A 27656-nucleotide genomic window follows, 5' to 3' on the forward strand; every position below is an offset into this window, starting at 1 on the left:
GAGATTATAGTCAAAAACTTCCCTAACATGGGAAAGGAAATAGCCACCCAAGTCCAGGAAGCGCAGAGAGTCCCATAAAGGATAAACCCAAGGAGAAACACGCCGAGACACATATTAATCAAATTGGCAAAAATTAAAGACAGGGGCTTCCCTGGTGGCGCAGTGGTTGAGAATCTGCCTGCCAATGCAGGGGACATGGGTTCGAGCCCTGGTCTGGGAAGATCCCACATGCCGCGGAGCGACTGGGCCCGTGAGCCACAGTTCCTGAGCCTGCACGTCTGGAGCCTGTGCTCCGCAACAGGAGAGGCCGCGATGGTGAGAGGCCCGTGCACCGCGATGAAGAGTGGCCCCCACTTGCCGCAACTGGAGAAAGCCCTCACACAGAAACGAAGACCCAACACAGCCATAAATAAAAAATAAATAAACACAAAGAAAAATTATTGAAAGCAGCAAGGGAAAAACAACAAATAACATACAAGGGAACTCCCATAAGGTTAACAGCTGATTTCTCAGCAGAAACTCCACAAGCCAGAAGGGAGTGGCATGATCATACTTAAAGTGATGAAAGGGAAGAACCTACAACCAAGATTACTCTACCCAGCAAGGATCTCATTCAGATTCAACAGAGAAACCAAAAGCTTTACAGACAAGCAAAATCTAAGAGAATTAAGCACCACCAAACCAGCTCTACAACAAATGCTAAAGGAACTTCTCTAAGTGGGAAAAACAAGAGGAGAAAAGGACCTACAAAAACAAACCCAAACAATTAAGAAAATGGTCATAGGAACATACATATCGATAATTACCTTAAACAGGAATGGATTAAACACTCCAACCAAAAGACAGAGGCTTGCTGAATGGATACAGAAACAAGACCCATATATATGCTGTCTACAAGAGACCCACTTCACACCTAGGGACACATACAGACTGAAAGTGAGGGGATGGAAAAAGATATTCCATGCAAATGGAAATCAAAAGAAAGCTGGAGTAGCAATACTCATATCTGATAAAATAGACTTTAAAATAAAGAATGTTACAAGAGACAAGGAAGGACACTACATAATGATCAAGGGATCAATCCAAGAAGAAGATATAACAATTATAAATATATATGCACCCAACATAGGAGCCCCTCAATACATAAGGCAAATGCTAACAGCTATAAAAGAGGAAATCGACGGTAACACAGTAACAGTGAGGGATTTTAACACCTCACACCAGTGGACAGATCATCCAGACAGAAAATGAATAAGGAAACACAAGCTTTAAATGACACAATAGACCAGACAGATTTAATTGATATTTATAGGACATTCCATCCAAAAACAGCAGATTACACTTTCTTCTCAAGTGCGCACGGAACATTCTCCATGATAGATCACATCTTGGGTCACAAATCCAGCCTCAGTAAATTTAAGAAAATTGAAATCATATCAAGCATCTTTTCTGACCACAACACTATGAGATTAGAAATGAATTACATGGAAAAAAACCTAAAAAACACAAACACATGGAGGTTAAACAATATGTTACTAAATAACCAAGGGATCACTGAAGAAATCAAAGAGGAAATCAAAAAATACCTAGAAACAAATGACAATGAACACAAGACGATCCAAAACCTATGGGATGCGGCAAAAGCAGTTCTAAGAGGGAAGTTTATAGCTATACAAGCCTACCTCAAGAAACAAGAAAGATCTCAAATAAACAATCTAACCTTACACCTAAAGGACCTAGAGAAAGAAGAACAAACAAAACCCAAAGTTAGCAGAAGGAAAGAAATCATAACGATCAGAGCGCACATAAATGAAATAGAAACAAAGAAAACAACAGCAAAGATCAATAAAACTAAAAGCTGGTTCTTTGAGAAGATAAACAAAATAGATAAACCATTAGCCAGACTCATCAAGAAAAAGAGGGAGAGGACTCAAATCAATAAAATTAGAAATGAAAAAGAAGAAGTTACAACAGACACCGCAGAAATACAAAGCATCCTAAGAGACTACTACAAGCAACTCTATGCCAATAAAATGGACAACCTGGAAGAAATGGACAAATTCTTAGAAAGGTATAACCTTCCAAGACTGAACCAGGAAGAAACAGAAAATATGAACAGACCAATCACAAGCACTGAAATTGAGATTGTGATTAAAAATCTTCCAACAAACAAAAGTCCACGATCAGATGGCTTCACAGGTGAATTCTATCAAACATTTAGAGAAGAGCTAACACCCATCTTTCTGAAACTCTTCCAAAAAATGGCGGAGGAAGGAACACTCCCAAACTCATTCTATGAGGTCACTATTACCCTGATACCAAAACCAGACAAAGATACTACAAAACAAGAAAATTAGAGACCAAATCACTGATGAATATAGATGCAAAACTCCTCAACAAAATACTAGCAAACAGAATCCAACAACACATTAAAAGGATCATACACCATGATCAAGTGGGATTTATCACAGGGATGCAAAGATTCTTCAACATACGCAAATCAATCAATGTGATACACTATATTAACAAACTGAAGAATAAAAACCATATGATCATCTCAATAGATGCAGAAAAAGCTTTTGACAAAATTCAGCACCCATTTATGATAAAAACTCTCCAGAAAGTGGGCATAGAGGGAACCTGCCTCAACATAATAAAGGCCATATAGGACAAACCCACAGCAAACATCATTCTCAATGGTGAAAAACTGAAAGCATTTCCTCTAAGATCAGGAAGAAGACAAGAATGTCCACTCTCACAATTATTCAACCTAGTTTTGGAAGTCCTAGCCACGGCAATCAGAGAAGAAAAAGAAATAAAAGGAATACAAATTGGAAAAGAAGAAGTAAAGTAAAACTGTCACTGTTTGCAGATGACATGATACTATACATAGAGAATCCTAAAGATGCCACCAGAAAACTACTAGAGCTAATCAATGAACTTGGTAAAGTTGCAGGATACAAAATCAATGCACAGAACTCTCTTGCATTCCTATACACTAATGATGAAAAATCTGAAAGAGAAATTAAGGAAACACTCCCATTTACCACTGCAACAAAAAGAATAAAATACCTAGGAATAAACCTACCTAGGGAGACAAAAGACCTGTATGCAGAACACTATAAGACACTGATGAAAGAAATTAAAGATGATACCAACAGATGGAGATATACCATGTTCTTGGATTGGAAGAATCAATACTGTGAAAATGACTATACTACCCAAAGCAATCTACAGATTCAATGCAATCCCTATCAAATTACCAATGGCATTTTTTACAGAACTAGAACAAAAAATCATAAAATTTGTATGGAGACACAAAAGACCCCGAATAGCCAAAGCAGTCTTGAGGGAAAAAAACGGAGCTGGAGGAATCAGACTCCCTGACTTCAGGCTATACTACGAAGCTACAGTAATCAAGACAATATGGTACTGGCACAAAAACAGAAACATAGATCAATGGAACAAGACAGAAAGTTTTGACAAAGGAGGCAAGGATACACAATGGAGAAAAGACAGTCTCTTCAATAAGTGGTGCTGGGAAAACTGGACAGCTACATGTAAAAGAATGAAATTAGAACACTCCCTAACACCATACACAAAAATAAACTCAAAATGGATTAGAGACCTAAATGTAAGACCGGACACTATAAAACTCTTAGAGGAAAACATAGGAAGAACACACTTTGACATAAATCACAGCAAGATCTTTTTTGATCCACCTCCTAGAGTTATGGAAATAAAAACAAAAATAAACAAATGGGACCTAATGAAACTTCAGCGCTTTTGCACAGCAAAGGAAACCATGAACAAGATGAAAAGACAACCCTCAGAATAGGAGAAAATATTTGCAAACGAATCAACGGACAAAGGATTAATCTCTAAAATATATAAACAGCTCACGCAGCTCAATATTAAAAAAAAAAAACCCAATCCAAAAATGGGCAGAAGACCTAAATAGACATTTCTCCAAAGAAGACATACAGATGGCCGAGAAGCACATGAAAAGCTTCTCAACATCACTAATTATTAGAGAAATGCAAATCAAAACTACAATGAGGTATCACCTCACACCAGTTAGAATGGGCATCAGAAAATCTACAAACAACAAATGCTGGAGAGGGTGTGGACTGTTGGTGGGAATGTAAATTGATACAGCCACTATGGAGAACAGCATGGAGGTTCCTTAAAAAACTAAAAATAGAATTACCATATGATCCAGCAATCCCACTACTGGGCATATACCCAGAGAAAACCATCATTCAAAACGACACGTGCACCTCAGTGTTCACTGCAGCACTATTTACAATAGCCAGGTCATGGAAGCAACCTAAATGCCCATCGACAGACGAATGGATAAAGAAGATGTGGTACATATATACAATGGAATATTACTCAGCTATAAAAAGTAATGAAATTGGGTCATTTGTAGAGATATGGATGGATGTAGAGACTGTCATACAGAGTGAAGTTAAGTCAGAAAGAGAAAACCAAATATCGTATATTAACGCATATATGTGGAACCTAGAAAAATGGTACAGATGAACCGGTTTGCAGGGCAGAAGTTGAGACACAGATGCAGAGAACAAATGTATGGACACCAAGGGGGGAAAGTGGCGGGGGGGTAAGGTGTGATAAATTAGGAGATTGCGATTGACATGTATACACTGATGTGGATAAAATGGATGACTAATAAGAACCTGCTGTATAAAAAGATAAATAAAATAAAATTCAAAAAAAAAAGATAAAGCTTTAGTGTAGATGTGCAAGAGATAATTTCCATAAGGGTGCTCACTGTGATACAGAAGGTATACTCTTCTATGTTCTATACACATGTCATGATGTATGTAAAGTTCAAAGACACATATTAATACCATGATATTAATAGACGGCCAATATTATGAATGTCATTTTCTATAGCATTCAACACATTGGAATGTTTATTTGCCCTTCCCTGATACTGACCTTTTGAGAGACACCTACATTTAAAAGAGAGAAAAATGATGAAACCTAAAAAGAGCAGCTGGCAATCTTCCCAAAATGAGATCAGCCTAGTGAACCATTATTCTGGAATTTTGTGAGGAAGCTGAATCACCAGTGGTGAGGAAGGTGTACGAGTCTACGAACGCTGAGACCAGGTACAGAGCTGCAACCAGCACCTGTCATCTCTGGAACACATCCACAGGTGACAGCCTCTTCAGGTACTCAGCAATGTAGCTAAAATAACAGTATCTTAGGTAACTGAGAACGGATTTACAAATTATCAAGAGCATTAAACAACTTAATTATAACAGACCAACCTTCCGATCAGCAATGTAGAGGGCTTCGGCCAGTTTTGCAAAATTTTCATTGATGTGAACTGTCTGCAGTCCTCTTCCATCAGCTGCCAGACGTTTATCTAATGGAATTGTATAACCCTAGCGTGAAGGCAGATAGAAAACACTGGTCACAAAAGAGCTACTACAGAGTCTTTAAAACTAGGTTTATATATGTCCGTTCTGACAACCATTTAAAGTTTTTTCCTTACATCTTTCTTCACAATTAAGCAACAACAGCAGCAGCTAACAATGAGTGCTTTCTGTGGAGGATTGTTTAAGCGCTTTATATCCATGGCCTCATTTAACCTTCACAACAATTCTGTAAGACTGGTAACATTATTATTTCCATTTCACAAATTAAGGATACTGAGGTAATGTCACCAAGGTCATACAGTTAATAAACAGACAAACTAGGATTTAAACTTGGGCAGTATGATTTCAGAGTGCAAGCTCTGGGAAAACAGATTCTCATGTTAAGATTGTGGGTTATAATAAAAGGAAATCACTATCAAATAGTTAATAGTTGTTCATCAAGTAAATGTAACAGTCATACAAAGGTAGAACAAATCACTAAAATCACAGTGTCTATAGGTAGCTTAATCTGCTGTACTGTTCTCATGACTTGTCAGATTCTCGGAACCCTGCAAGTTTTAGTAAATGGAAAAAAGATAAAATTTGCTAGACAACTAAGATTCTGTGTTTTGAAATTTTGCATCCTATTTCAACAACTCAAGGAATACGTTTGAACATTCATGTAACTTTCAGGCTTAGCTTTATTCTTCCAGATTTCTGACTAGACTCCCAAATACTGACCTCTAGTCCATGGTCTTTATTCCTAATATAAGGAAGTGTTACAGAGTCAGCTCAAGATACCTCATAGTTACATACATATTAATGAATCCAAACCAGACCACCCAACAATCTTTTTGTTTCAGGATGAGTGTATAACTTCTTCTTTTTTTTTTTCGGACACGCTGCACAGCTTGTGGGATCTTACTTCCCCAACCAGGGATTGAACGCGGGCCCTTGGCAGTGAAAGCACAGAGTCTTATCCACTGGACCACCAGGGAATTCCCTAACTTCCTTTAAGGAATAATTTATATTTAAACCATGGGTTAAAGTGGCCTTCTTCACCCATTAACATCAGAATCATGAAATATTATTTGGGAGAAGAGAGGAAACAGTGATTAGGAAATTTATTCCGCATTATTTTACAGATTCTTCATGACTCCTGGAAGCTTTGGTGATTAGTAGAGATATCTAGGATTTAAATAGTTTATACTTGCATTGTTATAAACAGAAACAAATAATTTAAAAATTAAAGCACTGAATATATCCAAACATTTACTCTGTTTTGTCATGTGATTATTTAAATTGGTTTAAATCCTTTCAGGAAGAATTTTAGATATAAAGTTGAGTTTTCTAAAGAATACCATCTTTCATTGATATGTTACTTTATTCTACCCATTCCTTGTCTATATGCTTCCGGTAACTACAACTTACTAGGAGAATCCACATGGTATTCATGTGCCTGGCATACTAACATTTCTATTACATTAAAATAAAAAGAGAAAAGTCACATAAGTTGAGTGTTCCTTCTTGAAAATCTTGAGCTAAATGAGATGCTGAGGTTTCAACTAAAGGTACCCAGGCTGAAGGTCCTTCCTGGGTGTTTTCCAGGAGGTTCTAAAACTAAGAGACTGATTTTATGACAAGTTAATTACCTTTGCATTTTTCCAGTTTGAAATACAGGGAGGAATCTTCCACTCTTGTTGTTCCTTCACGGTCATCTGAATCGAGAAAAGAGAGGAAGAAGAGACATTTTTAGATTTATAGTCTAGCTAAAAACCTAAGTGCAATCTTTCTCTTCAAAGACAGCTCAGTATACACTACATATGGATGGATTTAGTCAAAGGTCCTAATTCCATTTGTTTGGTGGCACTATATACTATGTTCCCATATCATGGGTTCTAGTAATAACTTTAATATAAAAAATGGAAAATAATCTATAAATTATTTTTGACAGTTATATATGCTGGTTAGTATTTTTACATATTTAAACTGATGTGACTTCTTTCAGATGAGAACTTGTTCTTTTAGTTGGGTAATAAAATATATCTAAAAAAAGCCACTTGGACTATCAAGCACAGACCTAATGATCCCAGGTACTTACTTCCTATAACTATGATAACATTCTTCTTGTCAAATACCAGACCCTTTTCATTCCGTTAAATGCAGGGGTTAGGTTAATAATAATAAAACTAATAGCTAACATTTTACATACATTCTCATAGGCACTCTGGAACTGCATGTTATAATCTTGAGTGGGTCCCTATTTGATCTTGGAAAACAAATTAAAGAAACAGTAAGTGTGGTGAAATGTAACTACATAGGCATCTAGACTTTATTCTATGTGAGGTTATTTATAAAATTAGTAATCATGAGTACAAAAAGAGATTTTAAACTAGAGCAAAGATTACCTTTCGGCTAGGAGAATGCATGACAGGTGCAGGAGGAGAAGGTGGTCCCCGGGGAATTTTCTTATTAATCCTGAAGGATAAACCAAAGCACAATCACAGAGTGATACAGATTTTTCCTTTTTAGTTAATAGTCGTCTCCCCTCCTCATTTTTTATTATGTAAAGCTTCAAACAGATACAAAAACAGAGTGTATAACAAACGTCCACCTATTATATAGCAATGTGTTGAGAAGCTAGAGCTGGTGTATTCAATTAAGAATGTGCAGATTATGACCTGCTGAATGAGGGGCACAAGACACCCACCCAGGGTCCGCAGATAGCTCTCTCAGCATCCAAGCTCCCACTTTGGGGAAGTGAAACTCATTGGGTTGTTTCAATTAAAGGTGCAGTTTTAATACACCCACCTGAGGAAGTAGAGTCACAAGATTTATTATTACTTTCAGATCCCAGAAGTGAGGCGTGAGGAGCGGGGAAAGAACTGGAGGAAGGATAATCTTCTGTCCTAGGCCACATGTGAGCAGGAGATAGAGAGCAGGGTAGCAATACCTATTACTTACAAGGTAGTTGGGACAGAGGATACTAACTTTTCCTGGGGCTTAACTCTAAGTGGTTATAGTCACCCTTTGGTATCTGAGGAGGACTGGTTCCTGGACGCCTGAGGATACCAAAAGCCGTGAATGCTCAAGTCCTTTATTAAAGTGGCATAGTATTTGCATATAACCTATACACATCCTCCCATAGACTTTAAATCATTTCTAGATTACCTATAATACCTAATACAATGTAAATGTTATATAAATAGTTCTGGTAGGTGTGGCAAATTAAGTTTTGCTTTTGAGAACTTTCTGGAATTTTTTTTCCTGAATTTTTTTAAAAAAATTATTCTTTTGGCCATGCCACGCGGCATGTGGGATCTTAGCTCCCCGACCAGGGACTGAACCCATGCCCCCTGCAGTGGAAGCACGGAGTCCTAACCACTTGACCACCAGGGAAAACCCTCCCGAATATTTTTGATCTGTGGTTGGTTGGAATCACGGGTGCAGAACCTGCAGATACAAAGGGCCAACTATATTTTAAAAGGTTCCCTGGGAAAGGCAAAGGGGGAACTTATGACCGGCATCCTAAACACAAGTCCTAATCTAAATGTCCAGTCTCTAGGTGTGAGCAGGGTTATCATACTGTAAAATGCCTAGGCAGCAACTCAGGAAAAAAAAAGTTGTTTTCCTCAAAAGTTGTTTTTCTCACCACAACCACTCAGCTTCAACAATTATTAAAACACAGCCAACTCTCTCATCATCATTACCCACTTCACCTCCACACTATTAACATCATTTCATCGAGCAATATATTTTTGCCTTCTTAAGAAACAGCTTTATTGAGGTACAACTAATTTACAATTAACAATACATGAAGTGTACAATCTGATTAACTTCTGACACAAGTAAATACCTATGAAACCATCATCACAATCAAAATAGTGAAGATACCCATCACCTCCAAAAGTTTCTGCATGCCCCTTTGCCTATCCCTCTTTTTCCTCTCATCGCCTATCCATACTCCCTCCTTCCCGGCAGGCAACCACTGATCTACTTCCTGTCATCGTAGACTAGTTTGCGTTTTCTAGAGTTTTATATAAAAAGAATCATACAGTATGTACTTGTTTTTGTCTCACTTCTTTCACTCAGCATAATTATTTTGAGATTCACCCATGTCACTTTACTGCACGTATTAAAGTTTATTCCTTTTTATTGCTCAACAGTATTCCACGTATAGATGTCTCACAATCTGTTTATCCATTCACATGTTGATAGACATTTTCCTCCTTTGATATCTTTTTTTTAAGAATAGTGGTTCCTTCTCATGAAACCACCTACTTACTTGAACCTTGGAGGCTCCATTGGATCTTTCTGCATTTCCACCATTCGAATAACTCTCTGTTTAGCTCCAGAGTTGAAAGCCACTCCTTGTTGAGATGGTGTGTATCTAAAGAATGTAGATGAAACTAAAGGTATATCCAGTTCAAGTTTTCAATAGGTATTTTTCTTCTATTACAATCCTAAACTGGACTACATTGTCAACTTCTCTCACAAAGTATTAATCGAAAATTGCAACAATATTTAGGCAGAGCAGATAGCAACGGAGATAAGAGAACTAACAGCAATTCTGAGTTATAAGCACAATGTAAACTACAGTTGTATTAATTTGCAAATAATCCATCACAGTCCATTTTGAACCATGGAAGCCACAGTGTTCAATTTCACAGATAAGAGGTCTAGAAAATAGCACCTATTTCGTAAGTCTGCATTTGAGGAAAAAATGCCTCAAAATATCCTCAGCAAGCAACTTATAGTTAGTAGTTTTTGACTAAGCATAGGCTGTAAAACAGAAAGAATAATGGCAGCGGTCCTACCAGCTCTAAATTTTCCGTTAACATCTATATATGAATCATCTTTCCACATAAAGATTTAGTTGAGTGAAATCCCTCAAAATTTGGAAGTATTATAAGGATGGCTATTATTATATAAATGATATTAATATATTATTAATATTTATAGTATACTATTATTATATTAAATAATTATAATAGTATTATACTATATAATATTTCCTATATACTAATGTTATATATTATATACATATATATTATATAAAAATTGAAAACTATAATCACTGTGGTTTGCATCATATACTCTATGTAATTGTTAATTTCTAAAAACAAAAAATATGTTTTTAAAATAGCATAATAGCTAATATCTTAAAAGTGGATAGCTTAAAAAATTCTGCTTTCAACTGAATGCACAAAGAGTCAATAGGCTTCAAGTCATTATTCAAAAAACTGCATTTACAATTGTGACTAAAGATAGTGAAAGAATACCAGGACCCCCAAATCCAATCACTTCCAACATGAAACTAAAACCTCCAGGCATGATTCATACCGGATATACTGAGCAGGAGCCAGTTTATCAGCTGCTCGGACTGGCATGGCCGCAGCAACCTTCTGCGATACGGATTTTTCTAAGGCTACCCTTGTCTTTTCTGTTATCTGAGATAAGAAACAACACATTGAGTGGTTCGAAAGTTAATAAAGATGTAAAAAGTCATGTAAAATAATTATACATATCGATTCCCAGTTACCTCTTTAATGGCGTCTTCATCAGGTCTTTGCAGGTCTGGGTCATCTGCATTCATGACTTCTTTGGGAACCAGGTCAGTGTACTTGCTATAAATGACCTAAAATGTTCAAACACAAGCAGGCTTAAGAAAAGCAAGGAATGAAGAGAAGCAACCTCATTAAGTCATTTCAGAAGTCAAAATGTCCTCTCAGCACATTTATAAATTTAGGACACAGATTTTGTCTTTTAGATTTTAAAACCAAGGAAGTTTAAATATATATATACACAAATTGCTGCCCTGGCTATAAAAGTTAATAATTTTCCTCTGACCTCAAGCATTTAAATTATTTGAGATCTTCTAATCAAGTCAGTATCCAAATAAATTGTGCCAACAAAATCTTATGCATCAGTGATCCCTATTTTTAAGGCTCACTAGGATTTGAAATTAATGATGATATAAACCGCCTATAGCACCATTATCTTGGATTACAAGCTCATTGGAATGTAAGTCAGGTTACTGAATAATTTCCAAATTCAGGAGGCCTAAAAAATTTCATTGACCTCGCCCTACTTATAATGTTTGTCTTTTATGGCATCAACTCTATTCATAGACTAAGAAAATGAACATTTGCCATGGTCAAAAAAACCCAGAACACTTTCTTCCCTGAAAAAAAAAAATTCTATACACACACCTTATTTTACACTCATTATCCAAATTTAGGACTGTTATCTGATGGGTAGGCCTCTGCCAAATAGAATATTACTGACTTTCATGTCCATCTATCCTTTCGAATACTTCCATAATAACTTACATGGCAGATTTTATAGAAAAACAGAAGTACTGGAAATTTAACAAATAAGCAGCATTCTAGATTTTGCTGCTTGAGTTGGGAATTCTTTGACACACATACAGATAAAGGACAACTTATAAATATGAAAGAAAACAAAATTCCTGGGCACTTGAGATCTTCAGAAATTTTCTGCAGAAGAAAATGTTTACTACTGTAAGTCAAAGTCTTATATCAATAATTGCATTCTACCATGACATTCCTTAAAATAGCTTAAAGGAAATGCATGCTATTGCTAATTTCTCACTCCAAACAACAGAGCAAAATAAACTTAATGGCCTATACGACCTGACCTGGCTTTGCCTACAGCTTCAGTCTTCCCCTGTACCTCTTGCTCCCTCATTCATTATGCTTCAGTCACATGGACTCTTCTGTTTTTTCAACACAACCTGCTTTCCCCCAATTCTGAGCCTTTACAGAGTATTGCTCCTGGTTCTTCAATTGGGTTCTCAACCTGAGTCTTGGTTCAAAGGTCAGGTATGCAAGGGTGAGGCCTCCTATGACTACCCTCACTAAAGGGGCAACCCCTCCCTACCCAATCATTCAGTGTCACAGAACTCTGTATACTCTCTTCAAAGCACTGCTCACAGTATGAAATTATTATCTATTTTAAATCTTTACCTGTCTTCCCCATTAAAGTAATAACAATTATAATAGGTAACATTTATTAAGCACTTATTTTGTGCCACTGTTCTTTTGCTTTATATATATAAACTAACCTAACTTTCGCATCAACCCTATGAGGTGTGCACAATGATTATACCTATATTATTGATGAGGAATCTCTTATTCATTTAAGTGTCTCCAGTGCTTATAACAATGCCTGGTCCACAGGAGGCATTCAGTCAATAGTTTTTGTACAAATGATTGAATGTATGACTTTCAGAGACGCTCTATTCTATGCTAAAGGTACATATATTTTGGGCCTGCAGAATGTTCTATATAAGCTGTTGATTTCCCGGAAAAACTGTATCATGACTATAGACTGAAATCTCCAGCTTGTTTTTCTCAGGAATAAGAAAAGGGATCAGGTAAGAAATGTAGATAATTTACCACAAAACATGTCTATTGATATGGGAGCTACTAGTGTCACCATCCTCTCAGAGTGTTCATTTTGGAAGGGACCCTAAAGCGCACTCCAGTGAGAAAAGCAAGGCTCAGTGCATTAAGATCACACAGCTCGTAGCTGACCTCCAAAGTCTTACTTCTTGGGCTTCTCTGGTGGCGCAGTGGTTAAGAATCCGCCTGCCAATGCAGAGGACATGGGTTCGAGCTCTGGTCAGGGAAGATCCCACATGCCGTGGAGCAACTAAGCCCGTGCGCCACAACTACTGAGCCTGTGCTCTAGAGCCTGCAAGCCACAACTACTGAGCCCACGTGCCGCAACTACTGAAGTCCGCGTGCCTAGAGCCCGTGCTCCGCAACAAGAGTAGCCACGGCAATGAGAAGCCCGCACACCGCAACGAAGGGCAGCCCCTACTCGCCGCAACTAGAGAAAGCCCGCGCGCAGCAACAAAGACCCAACACGACCAACAATAAAAATAAATTAAAAAAAAAAAGTCTTACTTCTTTTCAGGATGGAAAAAATCTATATCATAAGAATTACAAGTTATATAACAATCTCTAGAAAATAATACCAAGACTATGAAGAGTTAATTACTTTTACACAGTAATTGCTACAGGAAGGGATTCTACTCCCTGGTAGTCGTATATGCTCAACATAAAGTCTCAATACTAATTTAGCATACAAGAGCCATTTGCTGCTTCTTATTTGGGTATTCCAAAGTTAATAACCCTTTAAATGAGCATCAATAAGATTCTAGCATTTCACAAAGCTGAGTGAAGGACGTCTGAAGAGCAAGATTCCTCCATGGTATTAACTATAAAACCCCAAATTTTTATTGCCTGAGAACCAAATGTGCTGAAGAAACTCAGTATATCTCAGGGGGCAAAGGGGCTGGGGAGGATTATCCGAAAAATTACAATATACTTTCGAAGGTATCAGGAGCACAAATGAGTTTTGTGAACAAGATAAAGTAATAACTCATCTATGAAACAGAAGTTTTTTGTTACTGAAAACTGGCAAAGGATTGGATTGACTAAAAGGATAAGCTTGTCAGCATAGCTACCATTTCAGAGGTAGAAAGAAAACACTGTCTTTATAGACATAGTTTGTGAAATCATATGACCAAGGTAATAACATACAATTTATCTTGGGGTTAAGGTTGTTTGGAGTTTTTTTTGGGGGGGGTTGAGGGGTTGAAGGCATTCTTTTAGGCAATATCATGTATGTAACATTTCCTATTTAACGATTTCAGAAGGAAAAATGTAAACACCAGGCTTTTTATTTCAAGATTTATGACTGAAGTCACAATTTGTAAAAAAATAAAAAATAAAAAAGGATTTAGTTCTATTGAGATTTACTTAAATTTTTTTTTCTCCTTCCCAGTTTTGTATTACTATTAAGTCTTGTACACAGTATTTACTTTACATTTAGAGAGATCAATGGCCTTAGACTTGCCCTAGAATATTATCCCTTGGAACCTTGCCTTGTTCACCTCTTATACCTACAGCTAGCATTTTCCATTCTTGCTCTTTCATTATTAATATTTCAGTGAGAAGTCCCTGGTTTCTGAAGAGTGCCAGATCCCTCTGATACAAATCAGAAACCACTGCAGTGTAGCGCAAATTCAATAATCCAATAAGCCATTTTCATCCTATGTCAAGGACCCTGAATATCAGCATTCTGAATGACAATGAATTTTTTAAAAATCTCATTTTGTGCATTTAGTAGCCAATTCCTACTTCTGAAACAGGAAAATCAGTGGTTTTAACACAGGGCAATGCTAACGCCTCCAACTCCCCTCCCAGGGCCTTTGAAAACACGTGAGATGTTTCTGTTTACGACAATGGCGGGGGTGCAGGAGGGGGCACTACTGGCATTTAATAGGTAGCGCCAGTTATGTTAAACATAATGCAATGCTCAAGACAGTCCCAAACAATCAAGAAGTGTTCCCCTCCTCCAAATGCCAATGCATAATGTTGAATTATTACATGCAGTCTAAAACTTCATGCATTAATACATCCACTTTTTAAAATAACATATTAATTAAATTTGTGTAAGGAATTCAAATGTATATTCCAGGGTATAAAGTCCAGCAAGGAAATACATCCATCATAAACAATGTTAGAATCCTCCAGGTAGTCACTCTATTCAGTATCTTTCTTCTCAACTCATTGCGTGCCCTATTCTTTTTTTTTTTTTTTTAATCTTCATTGTGGTTACTTATTATGATTTTTTTTTAAGCAGTCTTAGGAGCAGTTTTCAGAGCAGTTTTTGGTTCACAGCAAAATTAACAGGATGTAGAGAGATTTCCTATACACCCCCACCCCACACATGTACAGCTTCCCCATTACAGTCAGGGTTAGTATGAACCTGAGAGTGGTACCCCTATAAACTACTAGTCTAGGGTTCATTTCCAGTGGCTGATTTCTAGGCAAACATGTAAGGCTTTTACTGTGTAACAAACAATACTTTGGAGATCTTATTTGGCCAGAATACTGAAATCTAAAAATAAACAGTTCAGTTTTAACATTTCTACTCTACTTTCAATACAAAAGAATCACCAATATACATGTAAAATGGGCTAAAACTGTATTTCATTCAAAATTACACATCCTGTCAATGTCAAATTATTGTCCTAAAATGCTGCTTTTTCCTAATAAATGAGAGGAGAGGTAGCACATACCAATAAAGCATAGTTATTATTCCAGAGAAGGAGAGGTGCACCAAGACAAAGGTGAATGAAGGCCTTCATGGCCCAGGGTAAATTTCCAGTATATGCCCTGCATGTACAGGGACTTATTTTTCCTTTTGCAGGAGTGGACCATGCTTCCTTAGTGGCTTCAGGAAAAGTGGTTTTCTGTTATTCAATAAATATTGCTATAATACCTCCAACAAACACTTCTGAATGCCTGTGTGTCAAGCTGTCAGGCACTAAGTTAGGTGCCAAAGAGGAAAATGAAAAGATATAATCTCTGTACTCAAGGAGCTTTTAGTCAAATGACATAGAACATTATTAGTGAATGGATAACACAACAAAAGGATAACTACAACAAAATGGATAATTACAACCGCTACTTTACAGTAAACACAGGGAATAGGGAGGAAGGACACCCAATCTAGTTAGGGAGGATCAGGGAGAGTATCCTGGAATAGTGAAGAGCGAGTTGTGACTTGAAAGCAATAGAATTTAGCCAGAAAAAAGAATAGGGAGATGGCTTTCCCCAGCATAGGAGGGTACCCAGAGGAAGCTCCCAAGGTAAGAAAGAACATGCCATAATAGGGGAGCTGCAAGAAGTTCCTCATAGTAGACATTCATAGGGAATGCCTGAAAGTTTCTTCTTCTTTAACCACCACCTGTTATGGTGATTATTTTGTATTGAAAATAAATAGAATGGCTAAAACTGGACTCTTTATTTTTGGATTTCAGTATTCTGGTCATGAAAGTTGATGCTAGGCTAGAAAGGTAGGCAAGGGGTCATTGTGCCATAAGGTGCTTGGCTGGTACTTATCCTGAAGGCTATGGAAAGATTTTAAGTGTGCATGCTTGTGTGTGTTTATGTGGGGGAGAGAGGGAGAGAAACAGAAAAACGTGAATGACTGTTTTTTCAGGCAGGCAAGACAAATGCCAAGGAGATGGGTTCAGACTCTACTGCAGTAAATTAAGCAAGAAAAAATAAGGGTCTGAACTAAGTAGCAGAGAAGGGACTATACCAGAGAAATGTTAAGGAAATAAGATAAATCATGGTGACTAACAGATGGAGGGTCTGAGGGAAACACAAAAGAATGGAATGATTGTTAAGCAAAGGCTTTTTAGAGAACATACTGGCATTATGTGCCACATTTCAAATGTGAATATCCTTTGACCCAATGTATAGACTACTAAGAATTTATTTTACACAAATACTCATGTGCAAAAAGATGTTTATATATGGATCTTGAATACAGCACTGTGTGCAAAACTAAAATATTGGAAACCACTAATGCTTAGAATATCTATATAGATTTTTCTTAATGAAAATCTTCAAAACATCTTAAGTAAAAAAAAAAGCGTCTACAGGAGTTATGAGAATTAAAATCTCATTCATGTAAAAAAAAGATGTGTATGTTTGAGTGTATATGTGTGTGTGTATATATGTAAAGTGGGAATACATGTAAAGGTGAGGTTACAAAGAAAAGGGGAAGGGACGAGATCCAGGATACACTAGAATACACTTGACAAGATTAGGTTTAGATAGGAGAAGAGATTTGTTATAGAGACAAAAGGAATAGTCAAGACAAAAAGACACGTGCAGGATAAAGAAAGCCAACAATTTTCTTCCAGTAGTCTTATCTGCAAACAGATGGGGAATCACCTGTTAAACTGAGAGGGGATGGAGAGGAGTAGGAGTTAAGCTTGGAGGAACATCAAGACAGCTCTGCTGAAACCTGAGATACAAATTTGCATGACTGCATAATTGTTTTTCCCCCCAAAACTAGCAGCCATGATGGAGGATCAAAGGATGGTTTATCATTAGTGCTGTCTTACAGGGTAAAATGAAAATGTTTGGGAGAAAGAGAAGCAAAGGACAGGTAGTGAAGGTTCTCAAGTACTTTCCCCAATATCTTCAATTCTAAAGAGCCCTTTTACCTCTACTTGGAGTATTTATTTATTAAAAAAAAAACAACTAGGTCTTAAAAACAGTTCCTTGGCTCTGAGTGTGGCTGCTCTGTGATGAGATTATTTTAAGTAAACTTCATTTTTTGTCTTTGGATTACTTTGTAAGCAGGGCCATCCTAAAAGTAGCAAGTGCCAGTTTTGTACTTAATCAAGGGAGAAAGAAGTCTATGTGATTAATTCTATTCAAATGAACCATTAAAATAATTAAGTATCTATGTACTCTTTAAGTACATGGAAGAGAAATAGAAGACTATAGACAAAACTAAATCTAATTTTTTTAGGGTGCTAGGATTGTAGATTTTTAAAAATTTGCTAGCCTTTAAAAAAGTTAGTACTATAAAAGAATTGTTTTTAATATACAGTGCTGTATGTCAATTATATCTCAATAAAACTAGAAGGGAAAAAAAAGAACTGTTTTTAAAATGTAAAACAAATACATAAAAACCCTTAAGTATACATAACCTATCATCAATTTGGGGAATTTTAAAGGAAAAAGTCACTGCTGTTATGAAGTCATATTATATTGTTCATATTGTTATGAAGTCATCTTCAGTTAGCCTAAGTATACTTCACTGTTACTTTTAACATAAACTAAATGGCCAGATTTATCATTTTTCATACAATTAAAAAAACTCCTCACAAAATATTTATCAATGGGGAAAAAAAATCAATGAGAGGGTTACCTTGTCTTTTGACTGTCCCTGTCGAGCAATTGCATCATACTTAATTTTTCCTTCAGCATCCACCTGAATGGCCAGTGCATTTGACATTTTTTTCTTTCGTCCCATATCCAGGGGATACTGGGCCACGTGGATCTCTGGAAAAGCACCTCCATCTCCAAAATCCTATATATTAAAAAGAAATAAAAAGAATATTTAATAGTAGTTTGAGATTTAAGATATATTCACTCATTCAACAAATAACCATTGAACCCTTATTATGCTAGATGTTACAGAAATGGCAGTAAACAAAACAGAGGTCTCTGACCTTGTGGAGTGTACATTTTAGTGGGCAAAGATATAAAAAGCGTAATTTTTGGCTTGTGATAAATGCCTTGAAAGCAATAAAGGGACTGGAAAGAGGGGCTATTTTCTTTATTATTATTATTTTTTAAATGAATTTATTTATTAATTTGTTTTTGGCTGCACTGGGTCTTTGTTGCTGCGCGCGGGCTTTCTCTAGTTGCAGTGAACAGGGGCTACTCTTCCTTGCGGTGCGCGGGCTTCTCATTGTGGTGGCTTCTCTTGCTGCTGAGCACAGGCTCTAGGTGCGCGGGCTTCAGTAGTTGTGGCTCGCGGGCTCTAGAATGCAGGCTCAGTAGTTGTGGCGCACAGGCTTAGTTGCTCTGCGGCGTGTGGGATCTTCCTGGACCAGGGCTCGAACCCGTGTCCCCTGCATTGGCAGGCGGATTCTTAACCACTGCGCCACCAGGGAAGTCCCAAGAGGGGCTATTTTTGATAGTGTGGTTGGGATAACCTTTGTGAAGAGGTAACATGAGCTAAAGCCTGAATGATGAGAAATCAGTCATGGGAAGATCTGAAGGAAGCATTTTCTAGGCAGATTATACAGCAAGTGTCCATTGGGGCTGTAGCTTATTGAGGGCAGAGGAGCAGACATATAGGTGATAAGTCTGCAAGGGTGGACAAACACCAGATCACGAAAGGGTTTCTAGACCATGGCAAGGATGTGGATTTTATGTACATGACAGGAAGAAATTAAACAAAATGTTTAGCATAAGGAAAAGATTTTTCATACATAATTTTCTTAGTGAAGGACAGGTCATGCTATAGTTAGAGCAAAAATGTAAAGTATTAGGGAGTTCCCTGGTGGCCTAGTGGTTAGGATTCCGGGCTTTCACCACTGTGGCCCAGGTTCAATCCCTGGTCGGGGAACTGAGATCCCGCAAGCTGAGCGGTACAGCCAAAAAAAAAAAAGTAAAGAATTATATTTCTTCTTCAGATTTTAACAACATACTATTTATTCAGTGTTCCATGAGAAGCAAATAAGTAGGAAGGACCCAGAAATGAGTTTACCACATTTCTAACGAAGATTATACAATTACTTAGAAGAGAGAATTAAGACCTCTAAAGTAGAACAAGCTAAGTCTGTCAATGAAGTTTAATATTACAAAAATGTATATCATCAAATTAACATATGAATATTAAATATAATTTAAATAGTTTTGTTAAATTTAATAATACTTGCTTAGTACCTTATTATAATTTACAAAATATAATCCACACATATATTCTCATTTAATTCTTATAGTTCTTCAACACCTCATATTTTCATATGGAAAAAATTCAAGTTTAGAAAAGTTAAAAGTGATTTTTCCAAGGTCTCATGGATATAGCTACGAGGACCTGAACCCAGATCTTTTGACTCCAAAAGTCTTTAAATTTTTTACTAAACTAAAATACCCTGGCTCAAAAAAAGGCAAATCATTTCACTAAGAAATGAGAGAAAAAATATATTAATATTAATCATTTAGAGGGGGTTTGATGGAAAAAAAATTATGAAAATAGCCACTTTTATATGATCTCCTCCTTCAAGAAATATTCCATTAGATCCTGGATATATGATTTTCTAGGTACAACATGCTTACTTGCTAAAGAAAGGTTTGACATTTTTTAAAACAAACAATAAAGCTAAAGGAGACATTTTCTTGTAAATTAGGCAGAAAATAGTTAAGGTATTCCCAAGAAAGGTCCTACCTGTACCCAGGCCATCAATCTGACATGGGCTCAGATTTACTAGAGTTCTTCAACTATAATAAGCACTTCAGGACTGTAGATGTGGCATTACATGGTCATAAAGCTTGCCAGAAAAATCATAGCTTTTACTTTAAAAACTAGGACAAAATGCTTTCTTCCACAGAACTTTCACTCTCCTCAAGAAGCATTCACAGTATTTCTATTAGCTGGCCATTTTGGTTTGATTTTCAAATAAACTGTTCTGCTCCACCAGGATATATGACACTTTTGATAGTCAAGTAAGATTTTAAAAGCTAACAGTACCTGAATGTCCTGATGCTGAAATGCAAGTAAAGATGAGATTTCTACTGTAGGTAAAATGATGCCTGCCATCCCACCCTAATCTATCGAGAGGCCAAAAGTAGAGCATCTGTAATCCCTAAAAAGAAACAACTCAAGCCTTCTGTTAGATAATGACAAGTTCTGTCTTTTTGCCACAGATAAGACGGCATCACAGCTTCCTTAATATCTTTTATTTTGCTCTGCTTCTCACAAATTACATTATCAGTGAAAACAAAAGCAACAACAACAAAAATCCCATCATAAGTGTGGTAAGACTGGCTTTCACACACTAGAATTAATAAGGACCAGAGGACAGCTGAACAAAAATCAACCAAAGAAACAAAAAAATCACCAGGGAATATGTTAGGAGAAGACATGATCTCTTTAGTTGAGTGTTCCTCTTCTAGGCTGTACGAAGAGTTTGGTAGGGCAGGGGTAATGACAAACATGAGAGAGGCTGAGAATACAGTTGCCTTTTTATAGGTGCTAAGCAACATATTTCAATCCACTGAATACTTAGTTCACTATGATCACCACTTGGAGGCATATGAAAAAAAGCTAAGGACACTGGGCCCTTCCCATTTGTAAAGTAAAATTATAACCATATAAAGACAGAACATGACAAAGTGATAAAATGAAAATAACTGGGTACAAACATGAATAGGCACAGAGGTTTTTATTAGGGCAGGTATATCCCTTGGGAATTGGAGGAGGAAAATTTGCAGGAGTCAGAATGAATACAGGGAGATGGAGAACAGGAAGCGGCTTTGAAAAGGAGGAAAGTCTCAAATGTTTGCGTTTCTCCCTAGATTAAAAAAAAGGTGATCAAGCATGGGCAGTATGCCCTGGAATTAGGGAAAGGAATATGCATTGAACTGATGCACAAGATCCTGAGTAATTAGGAGAATAGGTGCTGCCAAAAAAGTTTGTTCTTTGGGAACAAGCTAGATATATAAAAAGATCATTTCAGATTCCTCCTTCTCCCTCACTGCCTCCGAATCAACCAACAAATTCTGTCTCTTATACCTTCCCGCAAATTCATCTAATCTGTATGTTAGAATATATTAACATTCTCAAGTTGAAGATAAGAAAACAGATGAAGAGAGCTTAGGATCTGTCCAGGGTCACACAAAGAGTAAGGAACACAGCTATAATGCAAAACAATTAATTAAAAAAAACTCCTTGTCAGTGTTCTATCCACTATACCAACAGGAAAGAAATCAGAAAAGGAAATGCTGCTGGAGTTTTCCCTGGAGGAAAGTTGTTTCTTCAGGGTGATGTGGCATTGTGCATGAAGGGGAGAGGGAGGGAAAGGCACCTGAACATGAAACCATTCTTTCATCTTTTTCCTCTTACTTTCCCATTATTTTCCATATACTATAATCCCCCCCAAACATAAAGGGTTTGTTAGTTTCTTCTGTACATGAGTAACAGTTTGACATAAGAATAGACATAAATTGTACATTTCTCCAGTGATCATAAAGCAGTGAGAATAAGCAAGAAGAAAAAGCTCAATCTTCTGAGGGAAGTACATGTCTTGAGAGCTCACAACCAGAATTTCTATCATACTGACATTCATATGCAGAAGTTCTAGGGTTTAAATTTATTTTACAAAGGTGCTATAATAATTTTCAGCACAATTATTTACCTCTAATAACCGAGGTATCCAGCCTTTCCGGTACCCGTATGGGGGAGGTTCTCTTCGGGAGGAGACCAGTGAGGTCTGTCGTGATCTCTGCGATCTTGCTTTTTCTTCAGCCTCAAGCTGGTCCTGAGATAGCTGAGTAGGTGCAGGTAAAAAGCTATAAGCAAAGATAATAAAAGTCAGAATTTTAAAAACTCTTATATTTGATTATTGCAATTTGGCCATCAGACACTATTTTCCTGTAATACTTTTTCCTTTGAGCAAAAGAGCAAACTTTCCAATGATTTATGGCAGGATTATCAGTCATTTTATTATGCCTGGAAAGCAATAAGTACTAAGAGACATACAGTAAAAACACCTGACCAGGATGCAGGCAACTGGTGCCCAGAATAAAAAATTAACAGATATTTCACATAATACACCATTGAGTTTTTATGCTTCCACCTTTCTTTTCTTATAATAAGCAAGTAAATTTTCTCAATTACCAAGGGGTCAACTCTCTAGTATATGGTTTTCTTAGTGTCTTTACTATTCCTTTACTCCTTATTTTCAACTATTTTACTCTTATGCTTCCTACTTTTAACTATTTTAGCATCAATACAAAAAAATAAATATTAGCACTGAATGTAACAAAGAGGTGGATAAAATAAGAAAACACGAGTTGCATATTTAAGTGTGTTTTCCCAAGGTATATAGTTTAGAATGCAATTTAAAATTTAAGAGTTCAAAGATTCAAAGCAGAAATTCTAAAGATGTAATTTGGTACTCTTTAATCAAAGCAGCCTTTCTACTAAACCATTCTTAACTTTTAAGTATGATAAATGTTATTATACAGATATCCCAAAGTACCACAAAAGGATTCCAGTATATGAATAATATATTTAATGGAAAAGTTAAGGTTCCTTTGTGATTCTTGACTAGTAAGAATATGTGAATAAGCAGTAGAGCTTATTTATTCAAAAATATTTAGTGGTTGCTGGGGTGCAGGCACTGTGTTAGGTAGGCAATGAGATGATGAACAGAAAAAGACAGCTGAGTCTTGCAGGGGAGAGAGACAATCAAAATCACACAAATCCATAGGAATCCACTTACTAAGTGGTAAGAAAAAGTACAGAGTGTTATGACAGCGTATGTCAGAGGGCTCTAATCCAGTCTGGCGGGTCAGGTAATGTGATGGCTAAGAACTGAGTTCAAATCCTACCCATGCCACTCACTAACCTGGATTAGTTGTTTACCTCTCTGAACCTCAGTTTTCTCATTTGTAATGACAGACCAAAAGATTACCTATCTCACAGAGCTGTAGTAAGTATTAAATGACAGTACCCATGAACCACTTGGCACAGTGTCTAAATACCATTCAATATGTGTTCCATAAATATTTGATTATTTGGAGCTGTTCTCCAATTCCCCCAGTTTGGGTTAGTTGCCCAAACTAACCACCCATGCTCTCACAAGACCCTCTATGTATCATTATTACAACATCTACCTTATTTATTGCTATCATGTATTTATTTACCTTTCTTTCTCTCATTAGACTGTAGGCAACTTGAGGGCAGGAATCACGCCTTCTGTTTCTTTTATTCCTAACTCTCCACGCATTGTCTAGCTAGCTCACAGCAGGGCCTACTTCAATGTTGGCAAGAGAAATATATTCACTCTTCCCTTTGCACTCATTTTTATGTCACTTGTTCCTTTAAACAAGCCATCTCAGGATCTTTACATTTGCTTTCCCACTGCCATAAAGTATTCTTATTTACTTATTAAGAAAACTCTTCCCCAGATTTTTTAGTGCTTGCTTCTTAGTATTCATGTCCCTGCTCAATTACATCTCCCAACAGCTGTTACATGACGACCTTGTCCAAAACAGCATTCCACCCCACACTTTGAGTCACTCTCTATCCCTTTATTTGTATTTTATTCTTAGTACTTACTACCTGAACTTGCATTACTGATTTGTTTACTCCTGCAGTCTGTCTTCCCTAGAATGTAAGTTCTGTGAGGATAAGAAGTTTGCCTGACTGATTCAATACTGTAAAACCAACCCTAGCCTGACACATGGTAGACTTTCAACACATGCGATTTACTAACTGGATGAATGGAGTCAAACGTTTTGGGCTTATACCACAGTTGTTTTCAGTAAACCATGTATACCCAATACACAGGAGGGATACAAAGACAGTAACAAAGAAGCCAAAATATTTACTTATGTTTCATTTCTCTTGTCTTTACCTTCTGTTGGAAGAACCAGTCAGTAAAATGATCAAAAGGCAGAGTTTGGACAAACCAGTAAACAGGAAATCTGGCCTGGATTATGATGAGAACACACCCTAGCCTTCCAAGGGGTCTTAATTTTGTTGCTCCCTGTAAAGGATGATATTCCCATGAGGAATGGTGGGGGTGGGCTGCAGAAGCCAGCAAAAAGTCTACCTCAGTGTTTCTCAACTGGGAGCAAAATATCTACAACATAGACATCTGACAATGTCTGGAGACATCTTGATTGTTAGAACTTGGGAGGTAGGGGGGAGAAAGGGGTTTGGAGGTTCCACTGGCATCTAGTGGGTAGAGGCCAAAGATGCTGCTAAACATGTTAATATGCGCAGGACAGTCCCATACAAGAATGAATTATCCAGTCCAAAAAGTCAATAGTGCCACTGTGGAGACATCTTAGTCTATCCTTTCCCCTTTACTAAAGAAAGTGTATTAAATGCAAGTGATATTATTAGATACAGAACCTTAAATACACGAGTTTAGAAAGTTAAATCAGTATGACTTGAAATCTTTAGTTAGTAACACCAGGACTGTAACACATCAGCATGTCCAGTCCCTGCTGTTAAGAATCCCTGGTAGATTTCAGAGAGAACAGTTCACCTGGAAACTTGAGACCATCTCCAGAAACCAAATCAGCTAAAACGCAACAAAATCAGAAAGCTATGTAAGTCAAGCTATTTAAAGACTGCACTCTGCCCCTGCAATTTTAAGGAAAAATAATAATAATTTTTTGGCCACGCCACGCAGTTCCCCCAACCAGGGATTGAACCCGCGTCCCCTGCACTGGAAGTGCTGTGTGTTAACCAGTGGACCACCAGGGAAGTCCCTGCCACTGCAGTTTTAAGCACACAATACCCACAATATCTCTGATATTTTTCCTTTGTGTCCTTTTCAAATTCCATCTTTTCCACAAAGCCTTTCCTCATAACTCGACTAGTCTTTGTCACACTTCTCCCATCTGGAGAGCACTCAATCAAATGTTTGCTGCCTGCAACATTTCCTAAAGAAAACGCTCCATTTCATTTAGCTCATTCCACCTAATTCTTTTTGCACTTAAGGTTAGTACTACACAGTAAGCATTCTGTGTTGTTCTTTGTTTCATATCTGTATGCCTTGTACCCCATCTTCACTGCAGCCAAAGACTGTCAGATTTCCTTCTGTATACACACAAGCCCTAGGATAGAGCAAGGCATCCAAAAGTAATTCCCAAAAGAATTTTCTGATTCAAATATGTTTAGGATTCGTAACTGTCATCAGCCAGGAAAAACGTATGTGAGGAGAATGAAGGGTATTTAGGGAACTCAAGCGTATGTACTAACATGATTACTTTCTTTACCCTCTGTGACACTCAACTTTTCCTGTTGCGTTTGTTCGCATGGAAAGTTCTTCTATTTAGATGGGGCAGCAAGGTCGACAACTAATAGGAGTTACGTAACTCCTTGGAATCTCCCCCTTAAGCATCTTTCTCTTAAAGGCGGGGACCACTTTACTTGCGGTTGCCAAGGCAACCGGGACAGCAAAAATCCGAAGTGGTTCCATCTACAGGAAGAAATCCTAAGGCCCAAAGTTAAAGTGCAGAGCAGCGGCGCGAATTAGTAGACAGCGACCACTACTATGGCTGATTTTAAATCTCCGTTCAGTGCCGCGCCCCCCCCCCTTTTTTTTTCCCCAGAAATCCTTGTTTCGGGACAGAGACAGGAGAGAGACTTCGGCAGGCGAACGGCCGTAAGCCAAGCGATCGCCTCCCACCCACTTCACTCTGCCAAGACAAATAAGCCACTGCCCTCCACACCCCCATCGCGCCCACCCGAGCCGCGGACCCGAGGGAGCTCTCTCCACACCCCCAAGATGCTTAAGCGAAAACACATGCGACTCCTCGGCATCTTAAGGCAGAGAACTATTCGCCACGCCGCGGCTTTCGGTCCTAGTGAGGAGGCGAACTCAACCCGGGAAGCCGCTCAGGAAAGACCCCAGCTTCGGCGAGGCCTAGTCGCCCCGGCGGCCGGCGAGAGGGCCTAGCCGTGGCCTCGGCCTGTGTCGCTCTGTGGCCCGGGCCGGGTTACTGCCCGGAGAGTGTGGGAAGAGAAATGAAAAAGGTGGGTACTCCCAGACCCTTCCGTATCGAGCACCCAAATCAACAACCCACCTGGTGAGCGCCATCTTCTTCCGCTTCTTCCAGCGCGAGCGACAGCACCGCGGGGCGGGTCTTTCCCGGCAGAGAGTTGGGGAAAGGAAGGAGCAAGCGGTGCGCAAGCGCCCCCAGCCGAATGGCCTTCTGGGATTTGTAGTTCGTTGAACAATACTACAATTCGGTTCTCTTCTAACCGGAGTTATCATGGGATACGCGCTTCAGTTAAGAAAAAGCAAATGCATCACTCTTCCACTGTGACACGATAGAGCGTTCTCTAGGCAAAATACTAACGAAGTTGAGATGCCTTTTAAGTCTCTTTATTTTATTCTACACTTAATCTCATTTTCCTTGTGGGGTCCCAAATACGAAAGCCTTCCGGGGGCGGCAACGTTAAATAAAAGAGTGGGAAATCGTGAGACTGGCGAATGGAGAATTATTGGACGCTGTGAAAACATTCACACTCAAAAATTTTTACACGCTGTCTTCTTTCTCCACATTCCACCTCCAAAACACTCTCCGGGGGGGGAGGTATTGTGTGATCCTTAGTAGGTTACCTTTAGAACACTCCTTATGTGTATTATGTATGTATGTTTTTATACGCGTAGGTGTTTTAGATAGATTGTCTTTTACATAGATTATGGATTAAACATAGTCTTTGATGAAGTGATAGGATAAATGAAATCTGCTTCAAGATATTGGGGAGAGGGAGGTGGGGGGAATATACCATAGATGAAACAAGAATAGCTATGAGTTTTGATCACTGTTGAGGCTAGATAATGGGGAAATGGATATTTATTATATTATTCTCTCTACTCTTGTATACGTTTGAAATCTTCCATGATGTAGAAACGAACTTTTAATAGCAGTATAGCACACATACAGAAAGGTGCATGCACTCAGTGTACAGTTCTTTGAATTTTTCCAAACCACACACACTAGTTTGAACAGCAGCAGAAGCACCCCGCATCCAAGATCACTTGATTTCTGGTGTGACAAGATGTTCAAGGCTAATTTAGTACTTTTTCTGCCCCAGACCTTGAATCAGTCCTTTTTCCAAAAAGGTTTTCTTTAATTGGAAAGTGATATTTAAAGAAAA

General features: G+C 37.8%; 1 protein-coding gene across 1 annotated transcript in view; it reads right to left on the reverse strand.

The window, feature by feature from the left end:
* The window catches only part of SNW1 (SNW domain containing 1), a 35147-nt gene extending 8492 nt beyond the window's left edge, over positions 1-26655 (reverse strand). The window contains exons 1-9 of the mRNA XM_059914756.1: positions 26576-26655; positions 22165-22318; positions 18165-18326; positions 10933-11028; positions 10734-10840; positions 9676-9780; positions 7799-7868; positions 7043-7108; positions 5301-5417 (exon numbers count right to left, since the gene is read on the reverse strand). Coding sequence (XP_059770739.1) covers positions 5301-5417; positions 7043-7108; positions 7799-7868; positions 9676-9780; positions 10734-10840; positions 10933-11028; positions 18165-18326; positions 22165-22318; positions 26576-26589 — 891 coding nt within the window. The 5' untranslated portion in view covers positions 26590-26655. The remainder of the gene's footprint in view (positions 1-5300; positions 5418-7042; positions 7109-7798; positions 7869-9675; positions 9781-10733; positions 10841-10932; positions 11029-18164; positions 18327-22164; positions 22319-26575) is intronic.
* Between the last annotated feature and the right edge of the window lie 1001 nt (positions 26656-27656).

The sequence above is a fragment of the Balaenoptera ricei genome, chromosome 2, assembly GCF_028023285.1.
Source record: "Balaenoptera ricei isolate mBalRic1 chromosome 2, mBalRic1.hap2, whole genome shotgun sequence".
NCBI lineage: Eukaryota > Metazoa > Chordata > Mammalia > Artiodactyla > Balaenopteridae > Balaenoptera > Balaenoptera ricei.